This window comes from Lissotriton helveticus, chromosome 3_1, assembly GCF_964261635.1.
Source record: "Lissotriton helveticus chromosome 3_1, aLisHel1.1, whole genome shotgun sequence".
In the NCBI taxonomy this organism is placed as follows: Eukaryota; Metazoa; Chordata; class Amphibia; order Caudata; family Salamandridae; genus Lissotriton; species Lissotriton helveticus.
Genome location: NC_136061.1, coordinates 2,114,460,526 through 2,114,476,506, shown reverse-complemented (window position 1 = coordinate 2,114,476,506; position 15,981 = coordinate 2,114,460,526). Strand labels below are relative to the sequence as shown.

The window sequence follows — 15,981 nt, the reverse complement described above, 5'->3', positions numbered from 1 at the left end:
GTTCTATAATTAAATACGTGTTGGAAAATGGGAGGTGAAAAGCAATATTATAGTGAGCAATTTTAACAGGGTAGAGCGGTAGTGTTTTAAGTATTTATTACAAATATAAAAATACGTTTGTTTTTCTCAGTAGTTTAGGTAACTAGTTTGCCTTAAATCTAAATGTATTTTACTTGATTACTGTTCCTTACTGAATGAGGCCACATGCGTTTAATGAAGTTCAGAGATTACGATCCCCATTTGGGGCCGGGCTTAGGCGGTGTTTCAGACTAGGGTAGTACTGAGAGCTGTGAAGGCTGCATCAGAAGTACACTTTTCGTTTCAGTGGTCACAGAATAGACCGTGTCAAGGAAGCAGTTTAATAGAATGCAAGGTTTTTTACACATCAAGTTATGTAACTGCTGCCAGACAAATATAGTACATGGTGTGTACATGTGAAAGGTTAATTCCTCGGAGTGTACAAATGAAAGAGAAATGTGGGTTTAGTGGGTCACTGGGTAAAGCCTCGGAAGGGTGAACAGGGTACAGGGCAGACATCTAATATGTTGAAATGCATATCTCCCGAAGCGGAGATACTAAGAAGATTCATCAATACATCAAAAACCACTAGATTGTTTTGCTGATCTATGATGTTCTTGATTTTTTTCATTTGCTTATCGTTCTCTCTAACACATTATAATTAGTTTGTCTCATGATTGATTATATAATTATATGTGTTGTATGTATCCAATATTGTTTATTTTGTGGGTTATACTTCGATGTCATTGTTTTATATTTGTCTTTCATATGAATTATCACAACACCTGGAATGGTTATTTTAAAGATTTTTGTATGAACAAAATGAATCTGTATTGAATATTATTGTACACTGAGTTCATAAATATCGTGTGTTTGGTATAAGGTCTTATATATCCCATAGATCTATGATTGCCTAGGGATTTTTTCTTTAAGAATTGCATTTTCCCTGCCCTGGGAACTTACATTAGTAACAGGGGGTCCTTGTAATGACTCTCTGCCTCACGAAGCTTACATTTGTGTTGCCAGTTCTCTCCCGTGACTGTTTCACGGTAGCACTGCAGTACAATTGATAAACAGGCCCAGCTCTTCTCAGTAGAGGTGCTGTAGTTTAATGGGGTAGACCCGGGACTTCTCAGATGAGACACCATACTTTTAATTTCACAGAATTTGGTGGCTAAGTAATTACACGTGTCTTCGATTGTTACCATTTGAAGCCATCCAATATAAGGAGTAATAAATATATGTCAACTTTACACATAACAGTTGAATATATGACTGCGTGTGCATTAGACACCTCGTGCTTTCTGAAAAGCAAACCTCATGTGTTCGTACTTGTTAATTACGTGGAACATCCCATTGCATAAAGCGAGGGTCACTATTTCCACCCGGAAGTCCTCTCCACGATGGTGCTCGTGGAGCACTTATTCCATGTTCTTTAGTGGAGTGGGAAAGCATTGCAACAGTGTCTTTACGTGCCCCTATGCTTAGTTATTGCACTGGGCCGCTTCTCTGACATTGACAGTAAGGTCACACAGAGGCAAAGCCAATGTCAAGTTTATTGTATGACTACTTAAAATCATCATAAAATAACCTTCTTATATGAGAGCTTGTTTTAAAACACAGTACGATTAGAACACATTTTAGAAAGTGTATTAAAACTTACATCTTCCCCTTTTTCCTTAAAATCATTAAAGAATAATAGTGCATGCTAATGACGTATATGTAGCGGGTCATGATGATAGTAGTTCCGAAATGCCACAGGACCCGGACGTTAATGTGTAGAGGGTACTGACAGATAGCGTACAGCTAAACTATAAAGCTTAAGCGCAAAATTCCGAGCATAAAGGTGAAGGGCAGAGAGCATAATGAAGAATCATATGCAGAAACTGCACAAGGTCTGTGTTTTCTAAGGCACAGACGGCTCATGGTCTTACTTGGCATAATGAGACAACACATAAAGCTAAAGTGCAAAGTACAGTGCCTGGAGTAATTCGTTTTTTTCTTAAAGTGCAGAAACATAATAAATGGTTATTTATGGAGACGACCAAGGGTCTACAATTTTTGAGGCCTTTTAAATAAGGTGCTGATGTGCCTAGAAGAGTACGACTCAAGGTCATACTGGGTATGATGGCACAACAAATATAGCTGTAGTGCAGTGCCTAAAAGGATTCATTTTCTAAGATGCAGATGGCATAATGAGGGGTCATATACAGAGGCTACATGTGCTTAGGAGAGCACAGCTCAAGATCATACTGGGCATGGTGACACAACCCATAGAGCCACTGCGGCAAAGCTTGTGAAGGTGCTTAGTGTTTCTCCACGACAAAGTGTCTGGATGTTTGATTGTTCCTCAGTCACAGAGCCCCATATGCACCGAAGCAGTTGTTTCCCAGACAGTGTTTTTGTTTAGGCTGCTCAGAAAAGAAGTTGTTGCTACTGTTGGGGAACCCTCATTTGCCTGTAGACCGCACTGTCTGCCCAAAGAGTCTTTTTTATTCAGTATCCTAGATATTCAGATTAGTGGACCTGCATAGGCCTATTTGGTGCTGTCTCTGCAGTTTCGAGTAGAGCACACTGAGGCACAGTCACCCTCCTATGGCTCGAGCATTCATTTCACCACTGCACCTTCATAGGCACTGTACTAGAGTTTGGCGCTTGGAAAGGAATTTTGTGGCATGGATGAGGATACTTTCAGTACAAAGATAGCTCAATCTTGAAATTTACAAAAAGAGTAATTTAAACTTCAAAAGTATCTCTCTCTCTGTGTGCACGTGTGTGTGTGTGTGTGTATATATATATATATATATATCTCAAAGTCTAAATAGGAAGCCCCAAATTGAAGCAAAGCCACACGAAGTTCAGGTCAGCACGTTTATTTGCATCCATTTGACTGCTCGCTCCTTGACAGCTTTCAGAGCAATCTTTGAACATGTAAAACCTGACGCGTTTCAGGAAATAATCCTTTCTTCAGAGGCATTGTTCACGAAGGGCTGTAAGAGCAGTTTCTGGCCACGTGTGCTCATATAATCACTGGCACCTGCCACAGTGGGCGTGGCTAAATCGCAAAGCCTTCTGTGCCTTGTAGTACGCTGGCCCTCTTCCCACAGTGGGGCCACTCAACAGTCCTTGCAATTTGAACCAAGTATTCACCAAGTGGAGTAAAGTAAAGCGCTGTAAGCCCTCAGATTGCGCTTTGCAGCAGTGAATTCGTGCTCAAGGCAGCACCACCTGCATTGGAGCTGCTCTTGTCTTCGTTCCGTCTTTGCAAGCCCCTTCTCAGAGCCTGCACGAACCCTTCATAAGGTGGGCCTCGCTTCTCGACTGGGCAAACAGCCGATATCCATCAAAGTCTAAACAGGAAGCCCCAAATTGAAGCAAAGCCACACGAAGTTCAGATCAGCACATTTATTTGCATCCATTTCTCTGCTCGCTCCTTGACAGCTTTCAGAGCAATCTTTGAACATGTAAAGCCTGACGCGTTTCAGGAAATAATCCTTTCTTCAGAGGCATTGTTCACGAAGGGCTGTAAGAGCAGTTTCTGGCCGCGTCTGCTCATATAATCACTGGCACCTGCCACAGGGGGCGTGGCTAAATCACAAAGCCTTCTGTGCCTTGTAGTACGCTGGCCCTCTTCCCACAGTGGGGCCACTCAACAGTCCTTGCAATATATATATATATATATTACCTACTGGCGGTCGCCAGTAGGTAGTTATAGTTAGGACCTAGTTTCCATAGGAAATCCACAACATTCTATTGGGAATAACTCTGGCGCCGGTTGAGGAATTTGTGTGGAATTTTCCAAAATTTTGGCCAGCTCCGCTCCGCTCCTTCCCTGAAAGTCTTGGGTAGATTCGTCTAGCGGGGGCCGAGAAAAAAGGGGGGTCCCAAAACGTGTTTTCCCCATGTTAATTTCCATAGGACTTTTAGACACGGCTACAGCCCGAACCGCTGAACGGAATTACACCAAACTTGGCAAAATGGTAGAGTCTGGTACGCAGATCACACTTTTGGTTAAATAGTGTAAATCCCTCCAGTAGTGCCTGAGAAAATTTAAGTTGAAATCAATTATATATCTAGAAGCGCGCACCTTGCGCGCACCTTGCCGTGCACAAGCTTCATGCTGATTGGCTGCCACTGTCTGTCAACACTCCAAAACAGAAATGGATGGCAGCCATCTTAGACTGAATTTGAATTTGAATTTAAAATTATTTATTAAGCGCACGTTCACCAGCGGTTTCATGGCGCTGCAACTAGCAGATAACAGGGCAGGAATGGTAAAAACTAAGCTAAGGGAATTAGAACTGCAGGAGGACTAATTGAAAACTTTGGTGAACAAATGAGCTTTAAGCTGTTTCCTGAATTGCGGATAAAGAGTCGAGGCTCTGAGCTCTGGAGGCAGGGAGTTCCAAAAAAGTGGAGCAAGGGTCGCAAATTTCGATCCTCCCCATTTCTTCCTCCGGAACCGCGGGACTGTGAGAAGGGATTTGGTGGATGAACGTAGTTCCCTGGTAGGAACGTAGGGGATGATCTCAGATGAGATAAAAACCGGTGCCGTGCCCAGTCGAGCTTGGAAGGTGATGGAAGCGAGCTTGAACTGGACACGCTCACGGACTGGGAGCCAATGCAGGGATTTGAGGAGGGGGGTGACATGGTGAAACTTTGGCAATTTAAACACCAAGCGCGCCGCCTGGTTCTGAATCTGCTGCAACCGCCTTAGACTATATGCAGGTATACTAGCATATAGGGCGTTGCCGTAATCCAGGCGGGAGATGACCATTGCCAGGGTAATCAGTTTCAGAGCGTCAAAAGAAAAGAAACGGGACACCTAGCGTATAGTGCGCAGTGAAAGAAAGGAAGAGGACACCACAGAACTAACCTGGGAGTGAAGGGTGAGCTGGGGATTGAGTTTGATGCCTAATGTTTTTACTGAGGTAGAGGGGACAGGTGGAGAACCTAGGGAGTGGGGCCAAAACAGAGAAGACCAGGGACTGGATGAACCACCCGTCAACACCAGCACAGTCTTGTCTGGGTTGAGTTTCAGATGGTTGTGGTTCATCCAGTCTCGGATGTGAATCATAATAGATTGAAAATTAGAAACAGAAGAAGGGGAAGAAGACAGATTAAAGACAAGTTGGAGGTCATCCGCATAATTATACACGGAGACCTCCATCTGCTGCAATGAGAAAATAAGAGGGGCGATGTAAAGGTTAAACAGAAGGGGTGAAAGGGAGGAACCTTGGGGGCACAAGAAAGCAGAAAAAAAGTGTAGAACTTAAAAAGGGGGCAGGGTAGAAGCACCCTGACCCCCTAGGCCTGCTCAGGGGGTCCCACAGGGACCCCCAAGGCGAAAAGGCGAAAATATAAATCGAAAAATCTCGTTTTTTTTTTTTGCCTTGGGGGTCCTTGTGGGAACCCTTGAGCAGGCCTAGGGGGTCAGGGTGCTTCTACCCTGCCCCCTTTTTGAGTTCTAAAACTTCTCGAGCACAAGCTGCATGCTCATTGGCTTTCAACACTTCAAACCAGGAAGTGTTGGCAGCCATCTTGTGCTCGGTAGACCGAGGCACAAGAACGCAGAAAAACAAACGTGTAGAACACAAAAAGGGGGCAGGGTAGAAGCACCCTGACCCCCTAGGCGTGCTCATGGGGTCCCACAAGGACCCCCAAGGCCAAAAATGTTTTTTTTTTAAAACCCGGTATGTTTATTTAAAAATTACCCCCCAGGGGGACCAAATTGTGGGGGCATAGTGATAAAGAAGTGTGGGTGGTGCCCAATCCCCCCCCCCCACACTGCCCCGGGGACCGCCGCCCTCCGGGGCAAAGCAACGCAGCCCCCTGGCGCATACTGGAGGCTCCTGGTGGGCTAGTTGCCTCCCAGGGACCCCCAGTATGCAAGGGGAATTAGTTTCCCCTCTGCAAACGCGTCAGGGGGCTGCGTTGCAGAGAGGTGTACAAACATTTTTTATCAATTTATATTAAAAATATGTAATGTAATTTAAAAAATAATATATCTAAAAATAAAAAATGTATAATAATATAGTAAATCAGTATAAAAAATATAACAATTATTACATAAAAAAATTTTCATTTACAAAACCATTGAAATTCACTGAAAAAACCATAGGTTACAGCCACGTTATAGTTAGGAATTAGCATTTAAAAAACCTTTGAAATTCACTGAAAAAAACGTAGGTTGGACACATGTTATAGTTAGCTGGACATTTCACTCCTATAAAACCATTGAAATTCCCTCGTTATAGTTAGTTCAGCTAACTATAACTCGCGCGCTCGCAATGCACTGCTGATGACGTCACATATTACATCACTCATGACATGGTCAGTGACATCACTCATGACATCACTGATGACATCTCAAATGACATCACTGATGACATCATCCTTGTGGAAGAGTGGCAGATCTTCTCTCACCCTAATATAACTTTTATTACACACATTCAAAAATAGAAAATAACATTTTCAATACAATAGACATACCAATGCCACTTACAACACACCTATTTAGTAATTCCAAGATCTATACACTCATCCACTCATTCATCAACAGACATATACAGTCACTCATACATGTACTCACTCATCATATGTACTCATACACTGATACATCCTGATCATCCTGTTACACACCGACACTCATCCATAGAGTTACTCACACATAACTCATATGTACTAGTTTAAAACATATGTACTTACTCACAAATACACTATTAAAACAGTCATTCATTCACTAACACACCCATATATACACTCATCCACACAGAAAAAAATAACCTATATAGCTACTCACCGCACACACTCATCCTCCCATACAGTCCTGAACTTATGCTGCCTCCAACACATACAAGCAGTAAGTCACTCATTCATGCATCTATGCACTGCGTAAGACCTCCCAACGAAGCATACAGACACTCAAACACTCCTACTGATAATCAAACAAACAATAACCTAACATGTGTCCAACCTACGGGTTTACACACACACACACACACACACACACCCACACACACACACACACACACACACACTCACTCACTCACTCACTCACTCACTCACTCCTCTCTTCTCTCTCCTTCTCTCTCCTTCTCTCTCCTTCTCTCTCCTTCTCTCTCTCTCTCTCTCCCCCCCAGGGGGGTCATAGTTAGGTCTGCGTTCCCATGAAGCATGCTCTTTGTAACTTGGTGTAAATCTGCCGTGGAGGAGCCACTGAGCCAACAGATGTCAAGATGACATCTGATTGGCTGTCACCACATCAACAAAGATGTCAGCTTCCATTTTAGGACTAGTGGACTGAGTCCCAAGTCCTGCAGAAAAGGATTTAAAACCATATAGGGAGAGGGTAGCCTGCCCTGGTGGGTGTGGCCAAATATGATTTTTTTTTCTCTACAGCACAGCCTCTCCCTTCCCCAGACTTTGAAAATCCCTGGGTACCCCATCCCTGGGGCTAAAATTACTTAAAGGGGGGTCTTTAACCCCTCCCCTACCCACCCCAAAAAACCTCAGAAGGCCCCGGGCAACCCATCTCCCAGAGTCTGTATTTAAAATGGGGAGGCGGCGTGTGATCCCCTCCCTGACACTCAAAAGACCCCAGGGTTGGCTCAGTTGTTGTGTCCAGAGGAGCCCACCCCTTGGTTACTGTTTACCTGCCGCCAATATGTGTGCTCCCACCCAGTGGGAGCTCCAGATATGCTCAGGTCAGGTAGGAGCACACATGTTTTTTGCAGCCCACGCTCTTGTGGGCAGGAAAACCGAGATTGCTCACGCCTGGCGAGAGCAGAGAAAGAAACCTGCCCCTGCCGGTAAAGGAAAATGTCAGTTAAAACATGTTTACATTTACTTGAGATAATTATAACTGATGAATTTCCGTGGTATTGTTAGTTTAAAACAGTATGTGTTAACTGGCATTTTCACCCAGCTATAACGTCCCTTTAACCTTTATTTTTTTCAGTGAAACAATTATATATACATATATAATATACAATTTACAACTGAACATCAACATCGTTAAAATATATGACCATTTTACAAGTAAGAACATCAACAAACAATAGAGTGATTATCTGTCTTCCCTGGGTACCCAGTTGTGAGACATCTTGTTTTTTCTTCTTCAGTTAGTGATTGTGCATGTAGTGGCCACATTTCCAGTGACAAACACCGCTGTTCATACACTTTTCATTTTACCTGTGGACACAATCAATATGGTCCCTCATTCTGCAAGCAGCTTCTTGTCACTTTCATATGTGAGAGAAACTTTGGAAGCTCTTTAGCAAGAACTCCATTTGTTTGTACTGTTGATACGATACTTCTGTAATCATTTCACTCTGGGGTGTATGTTTTCTTCCTCCCTCCTTTTCTACGCCGGACCAGCGCCTGATTGAAGAAGAGAAAATGCTGGCGCCGTCTCTCAAGCAGTTTTCGTTGCGGGTGGAAATGCTGCCCTCCTACATTCCTGTAAGAGTTGCTGAAAAGATCCTGTTTGTTGGAGAGTCCGTCCAGATGTTTGAGAATCAAAATGTGCACTTAACTAGAACAGGTGGGTAGATTCTTTTCATGCAGAGTATTTTGAGATGATACTGTTGGGTCGTCTCTCTTTGCTTCTATAAATGTTCTGCAGTAATCCTCATATGGTTATGGAATTGCACTGAACCTAGCAATTACCATATTTTCCAGAAGGCTATCTTATTTAGAGTCTCTTGCTTGCATTTGACTTGTGTCCCTACATTAGGGACAGGTTCCAAAAACAGTTTTAAACTTCATTTTTTATTTTCTAATTTTTTGAGGTTTCAGTGTCCGTTTTAAACACTCAAGGCTCTTTGAGGTTGTTTTTACTGTTCATATTTTTGCAAGTTACAGCCGCCGCAGCTTCTTATTTATTTGCTGTTGGAGGTGGGCTTCGGAACATTCAGCTAATAGCAGTACGAGCTTGTGTAAGTTTCAAATTAAAATTCAAAAAATCTTTATTTAGATATAAAACAAATATCTTTAAAAAAGGATTACAAGTTCACGTTATATACAAACTTAAAAATAAGAACAATAGAAACGATCGATTAAACAGCCGTAATATAAATAGTCATCTTACGCGACCTAAGCCTCCCGATTACATGCCTTTTAAAAGAGAGGTAAAAACACAAAAGGAACGAGAAGAACAAGAAGATTAAAACATAATGTGCAAAAGTCTTAACCCCTTTTATGTTACTCCTACTAACTATGATTTCATACATATTGAAACAAAACCAATATTCTAGGGGTACTACGCATGTTCTATTTGTTTCAGTCTACATAGCGGTTTGGGATATGTTGTAAGTGCATTATGTAACTAAAAAGGTCGAGGAGAAGCGTTAACAGACCTCTTTTGCTTAAAGTTACGATACACTTGCTGAATGAAGTTTGTCAGTATTATATTTAAGTCTGTATTTTCAGGACTCAGAGCCACAATGATGGCTTGCCTACAAGTCCGGACACCCAGCCTATTCCATTCGGCCCTGAGTTTGCGCCTACGTTGGAGGTTGAAGGCCGGGCAGATGCAAACCACGTGCAGCAGCGTTTCTGCTGCTTTGCCGCACCCTCTACATGTTGTGTCCTCCACGGTGCGTCGCCAGGGGGGTAGATTTTGTAAAAATCGCCAGTCACCCATTCTAATGGATATAAGGCTGCGTTTTAGATACAATGAATATGTGCAGGAAAAGTAAGTGGCCGGGGTTAGCCGACTATAGGAATTAACGACTGCCCAGGAGTGACTGCGTTTCGAGAGGAGTGCTTTATCTATGATAAGTGATCTCATTCTCACACATGCTGATGCTGATTTTAAATGCGGACTGACTAGGATTGAGGGCCCAGAGGTCGGTTGCTGACATCTGTTGGATGTAGTCCTTAAAAAAGCAACCAAATGTTCCTCCTGGGTTTTTCTCGATAATTTCTTGCCAGACTAGGGATTCTAATGTGCCTAGGTCGGCCTGTCTTAGTTTGTGACAAAGGTTTAGATATACACCGATACTGGAAGCTTCATAGTTTGGTAACCCCATCTCTAATCTTATCTGTGCTGGGGATGCGGAACTTGGCAGCTGGAGAACCTTTTTATACATTTTGTTTGTGTGCTGGTTTAAAGCAGTGTTCAGTTTGCCCTTGAATATCTCAATTCCGTACGATAGGATAGGGCCGTTTTTTGCTCTCAGGAATTCCAAAAGGGGCGAAAGAGTTGGACCTGAGAGGTTTTTCGAGAGCTTGGTTAGTGACACCGCAAGTGTCGTGGCTTTAACTGCAATCTCATTACGCTGTTTTATAAGGTTACCCCTAGAGTCCAGATGGGCACCTAGGTATTTGTACGACTGACCTATGGCGAGGCTTGTGTTGTTAAATGACCATCCGCCACCGGCATATCGTTTCTTCCCAAAGGGGACAACTTGGGTTTTCTTTAAGTTGACTTCTAGTTGGTTCATGGTCGTATATCGAAACAGTGTATCAAGAAGCCTTTGCAGCCCGACCCTGGTGAGGCTAAACAGAACCAGGTCATCGGCATATAGAAGGTTACTTAATGCCGTGCCTCCTACCTTTGGCGGGTGACTATTTATATCGTCCAGGGTCCTCGACAGGTCTGCTATGAACAAATTGAAAAGAAGAGGGGCCAGCACGCATCCATGCTTAACGCCTGTAGTTGTCATAATTTTTCGCGAGAGATGCGTGCAAGACCCTAACTTCACCCGAACCCAGGTGCGTGAATGAAGTTGGATGATTGCATCGAGTAATTTGTCTGGGATTCCCCACTTCCTCAGCTTTTCCCATAGAGCTGCCCTGGGGACCCTATCAAATCAATCAATCAATCATGGACATTTATATAGCGCACTACTTACCCGGAGGGTCTCAAGGCGCTTGGGGGGGGGGGGGTGCTGCTACTGCTCGAACAGCCAGGTCTTGAGCTTCTTCCTGAAGGAGAGGTGGTCTTGGGTCAGGCGCAGGTCGGTCGGGAGGGAGTTCCAGGTCTTGGCGGCCAGGTGGGAGAAGGACCTTCCTCCTGTTGTCGATCTTCGGATGCGGGGGACGGCGGCGAGGGCGTGACTGGCTGATCGGAGGTGGCGTTTGGGAGCGTAGAAGTTGATGCGGTTGTTGAGGTAGCTCGGGCCTTGGTCGTGTAGGGCTTTGTGTGCGTGGGTGAGGAGACGGAAGGTGATTCTCTTGTTGACGGGGAGCCAGTGCAGGTCTCTCAGATGTCCGGAGATGTGGCTGCGTCGGGGGATGTCGAGGATGAGTCTGGCTGAGGCGTTCTGGATCCGCTGGAGTCTCTTCTGGAGCTTGGCGGTGGTTCCGGCGTAGAGGGCGTTGCCGTAGTCCAGTCGGCTGGTGACGAGGGCCTGGGTGACCGTCTTCCTGGTCTCGGTGGGGATCCACCGGAAGATCTTTCGTAGCATGCGCAGGATGTTGAAGCATGACGAGGAGACGGCGTTGACTTGTCTGGTCATGGAGAGGGAGGAGTCCAGGATGAAGCCCAGGTTGCGTGCGTGGTCTGTCGGTGTGGGTGCGGTGCCCAGGGCGGGGGGCCACCAGGAGTCGTCCCAGGCGGAGGGCGAGGAGCCCAGGATGAGGACTTCCGTCTTGTCTGAGTTCAGTTTCAGGCGGCTGGTCGTCATCCAATCGGCTACATCTTTCAACCCTTCGTGAAGGTTGGCTCTGGAAGCGGCGGGGTCGTTGGTCAGTGAGAGGATCAGCTGGGTGTCATCGGCGTAGGAGATGATGTTCAGGTTGTGTTGGCGTGCGATGGGCGCGAGGGGGCTCATGTAGACGTTGAAGAGGGTGGGGCTCAGCGAGGAACCTTGAGGGACGCCGCAGATGACTTCGGTGGCCTCTGACTTGTACGGTGGTAGGCGGACTCTCTGTGTTCTTCCGTCGAGGAAGGAGACGATCCATTCCAGTGCCTTTTCCTGAATTCCGACGTTGCTGAGGCGCTGCACTAGGGTGCGGTGGCAGACAGTGTCGAATGCCGCGGAGAGGTCTAGGAGGATGAGGGCCGCTGTTTCTCCGTTGTCCATCAGGGCTCGGATGTCATCGGTGGCAGCGATCAGGGCGGTCTCGGTGCTGTGGTTGGCTCGGAAGCCAGACTGTGAGGGGTCGAGGGATCCATTCGTCTCGAGGAAGGCGGCCAGCTGTTTGTTGACGGTCTTCTCGATGACTTTGGCTGGAAACGGGAGGAGCGAGATGGGGCGGTAGTTCTTGAGTTCGGTGGGGTCCGCTGTTGGTTTCTTAAGTAGAGCGCTGAGTTCGGCGTGCTTCCAGCTCTCCGGGAAGGTGGCGGTGTCGAAGGAGGTGTTGATGATGTCCCGCAGGTGGGGTGCGATGACAGCGTCGGCCTTGTTGAAGACGTGGTGAGGGCACGGGTCGGTCGGAGATCCGGAGTGGATGGAGTTCATCATGCGGACGGTGTCATCGGTGCTGATCGGAGTCCAGGCGCGGAGGGTGGTGGTGGGTGGCGTTGCTGCGGTCTTTGTGTGCGATGGTTGACTACTGAAGCTGTTGTGTATGTCTGCGATCTTGTTGTGGAAGTAGGAGGCGAGGGAGTTGCAGAGGTCTTGCGATGGGGTGATGTCGTTGTTACCGGCGTTGGGGTTGGAGAGCTCTTTCACGATGTTGAAGAGTTCCTTGCAGTTGTGTGCGTTGGTGTCCAGTCGGTCCTTGAATGCAGTTTTCTTGGTGGCGCGGATCAGTTGGTGGTGCTTCCGGGTGGCAAGCTTGAGGGTGGTCATGTTGCCCGGTGTAGGTTCCCTTCTCCAGACTTTCTCGAGGGCTCGGCAGTTCTTCTTGGAGCTCTTGAGTTCGTCGGTGAACCATGGGGCTTTCTTGCTGCCGGGTCTGCTGGGCGGGGTCCTCAGAGGGGCGAGTTCGTCCGCGCAGTTGCTGATCCACTTTGTGAGGTTGTCGGCGGCCTGGCTGGGGTTCGCTGAGCTGGCGGGAGGGTGCTGACTCAGGGAGGCGGTGAGCTGGTCGGCTGTGATCTTGTTCCAGCTTCTTCGGGCAACCTGTTGCTGGTGGTGGTGGGTCGTCGTTCTTCTGAAGGTGAAGTGGACGCAGCTGTGGTCCGTCCAGTGGAGTCCTGTGGCGTGGCTGAAGGCGATGTCTTTGCTGGATGAGAAGACGGCGTCGAGTGTGTGTCCGGCGAGGTGGGTGGGGGTGGTCACCAGTTGCTTGAGTCCCAGGTTTGCGAGGTTTTCCAGCACGGTGGTGGTGTTGCGGTCGTTGTTGTTCTCCAGGTGGAAGTTGAGGTCCCCGAGGAGGATGTAGTCGGCTGAGGGGAGGGCGAGCGGGCTGATGAAGTCGGCGATGTCCTCGCTGAATTGTGTGCGTGGTCCCGGGGTCTGTAGATCAGGGTGCCTCTGAGAGTGGTCTTCGGGTTGACGTGGATCTGGAAGTGCAGGTGTTCGGCGGGTGCGATGGTGTCGTCGGTGTTGGTCGTGATGCGGATGGTGTTCCTATGAATGATGGCGATGCCACCTCCTGTCTGGTTGACGCGGTCTCTCCGGATGATCTTGTAGCCGTCCGGGATGGCGATGGCGATGTCGGGTGCTGAGGAGGCGTGCATCCAGGTTTCCGTGAGGAAGGCGACGTCTGGGTGTGTGGTGTCGAGCAGGTTCCAGAGCTCGACGGCGTGTCTGTGGACGGAGCGGGTGTTGAGCAGGATGCACTTCAGGTGGCTGCTGCTGGAGTTCGGCTTGGTGGGTGCTGGTGCCGCGCAGGTCCGGGTGCAGGAGAACTTGCAGGCCTGGCAGATGAAGGGACCGTGGGTGCGTCTCGGGGTGGCTCGGTAGCATCCAGGGGTTCGGCCGGCGTTGAGTGCGTTGAGGGCGGCGGCGTCGTACGTCCGGCGGGTGGGCTGGGGTCTGCGGGGGCCAGGGGTCCTGGCGCTGGGCGCGGTCCAGGCGCGGACGGGCGCAGACGGGCTTACCTTTGGCGCACCTTCGGCGCTCATTCGGTGCTCCCGCTGCGCGCGTCCGCTGCGCGGTCGCTCAGGGGGCGTCATAAGAGGGGAGCCGGGAGGGAGGGTGTGCGGGGAGGCGGGGATCGCGGTAGCCAATCGGCGTGCGGGGGGGCGGGGTCTCGTAGAGATCCGGCGGGAAAACCTGGGGGCTCGGCGGCGGCCCTGCGGTGGCTGGGGCGGCGCTGGGACGGCCCTGTGGCGGCTGGGGTGGTTCAGCGGCGGTCCTGTGGCGGCTGGGGCGCCGTGTAGATCGAGGCACAGGCAGCAGGTAGGAGGAGCAGGCGGGGGGTGTGGGGGCGACCAGGCCGAGGGCGCAGTGGTCGCCCCCACACCCCCCGCCTTTGAAGTCGACAAAGCAGCAGAACACTGACCTAGATGTTAAAAGTGCTTTGTCGACAATAGTTGACACTGCTAGTAGGTTGGTCATGGTCCCTGAACGGTGATGGATCAAGCCTTGATCTTTGGACTGGGTAAGAGTGGTCTGCTTAATTCAGGCACTCTGTTCATCACCACCCCCTTTTCTGAATCATTTTGTCCACCATATGCGTGGAAGGGTATACTCAGATGTGAGTCCCTTGCTCATTGCACCATCAGGATTCAAGCAAGCCGGGCCGACGACGCCTGAAATGGCAGAAACTGGTCCCCGGAAGCTTGTTTCCTTCCCAGTATAAGAATTGGCTTGGTAGTTTGGTTTGCCCTGTTCCCATCATGCACTGGGACAGGAACAGACTAATTTGCATATAGCCAAGTTCTGAGCTGGGATGGTGCAGTGAGCTAAAAAACGGTGATGGATCAAGCCCTGATCTTTGGACTGGGTAAGAGTGGTCTGCTTAATTCAGGCACTCTGTTCATCACCACCCCCTTTTCTGAATCATTTTGTCCACCATATGCGTGGAAGGGTATACTCAGATGTGAGTCCCTTGCTCATTGCACCATCAGGATTCAAGCAAGCCGGGCCGACGACGCCTGAAATGGCAGAAACTGGTCCCCGGAAGCTTGTTTCCTTCCCAGTATAAGAATTGGCTTGGTAGTTTGGTTTGCCCTGTTCCCATCATGCACTGGGACAGGAACAGACTAATTTGCATATAGCCAAGTTCTGAGCTGGGATGGTGCAGTGAGCTAAAAAACGGTGATGGATCAAGCCCTGATCTTTGGACTGGGTAAGAGTGGTCTGCTTAATTCAGGCACTCTGTTCATCACCACCCCCTTTTCTGAATCATTTTGTCCACCATATGCGTGGAAGGGTATACTCAGATGTGAGTCCCTTGCTCATTGCATCATCAGGATTCAAGCAAGCCGGGCCGACGACGCCTGAAATGGCAGAAACTGGTCCCCGGAAGCTTGTTTCCTTCCCAGTATAAGAATTGGCTTGGTAGTTTGGTTTGCCCTGTTCCCATCATGCACTGGGACAGGAACAGACTAATTTGCATATAGCCAAGTTCTGAGCTGGGATGGTGCAGTGAGCTAAAAAACGGTGATGGATCAAGCCCTGATCTTTGGACTGGGTAAGAGTGGTCTGCTTAATTCAGGCACTCTGTTCATCACCACCCCCTTTTCTGAATCATTTTGTCCACCATATGCGTGGAAGGGTATACTCAGATGTGAGTCCCTTGCTCATTGCACCATCAGGATTCAAGCAAGCCGGGCCGACGACGCCTGAAATGGCAGAAACTGGTCCCCGGAAGCTTGTTTCCTTCCCAGTATAAGAATTGGCTTGGTAGTTTGGTTTGCCCTGTTCCCATCATGCACTGGGACAGGAACAGACTAATTTGCATATAGCCAAGTTCTGAGCTGGGATGGTGCAGTGAGCTAAAAAACGGTGATGGATCAAGCCCTGATCTTTGGACTGGGTAAGAGTGGTCTGCTTAATTCAGGCACTCTGTTCATCACCACCCCCTTTTCTGAATCATTTTGTCCACCATATGCGTGGAAGGGTATACTCAGATGTGAGTCCCTTGCTCATTGCACCATCAGGATTCAAGCAAGCCGGG

General features: G+C 48.0%; 1 protein-coding gene across 1 annotated transcript in view; it reads left to right on the top strand.

Moving 5' to 3' along the window:
* The window catches only part of TUBGCP4 (tubulin gamma complex component 4), a 380,747-nt gene that overhangs the window by 126,891 nt on the left and 237,875 nt on the right, over positions 1–15,981 (top strand). The window contains exon 8 of the mRNA XM_078683319.1: positions 8,398–8,563. Coding sequence (XP_078539445.1) covers positions 8,398–8,563 — 166 coding nt within the window. The remainder of the gene's footprint in view (positions 1–8,397; positions 8,564–15,981) is intronic.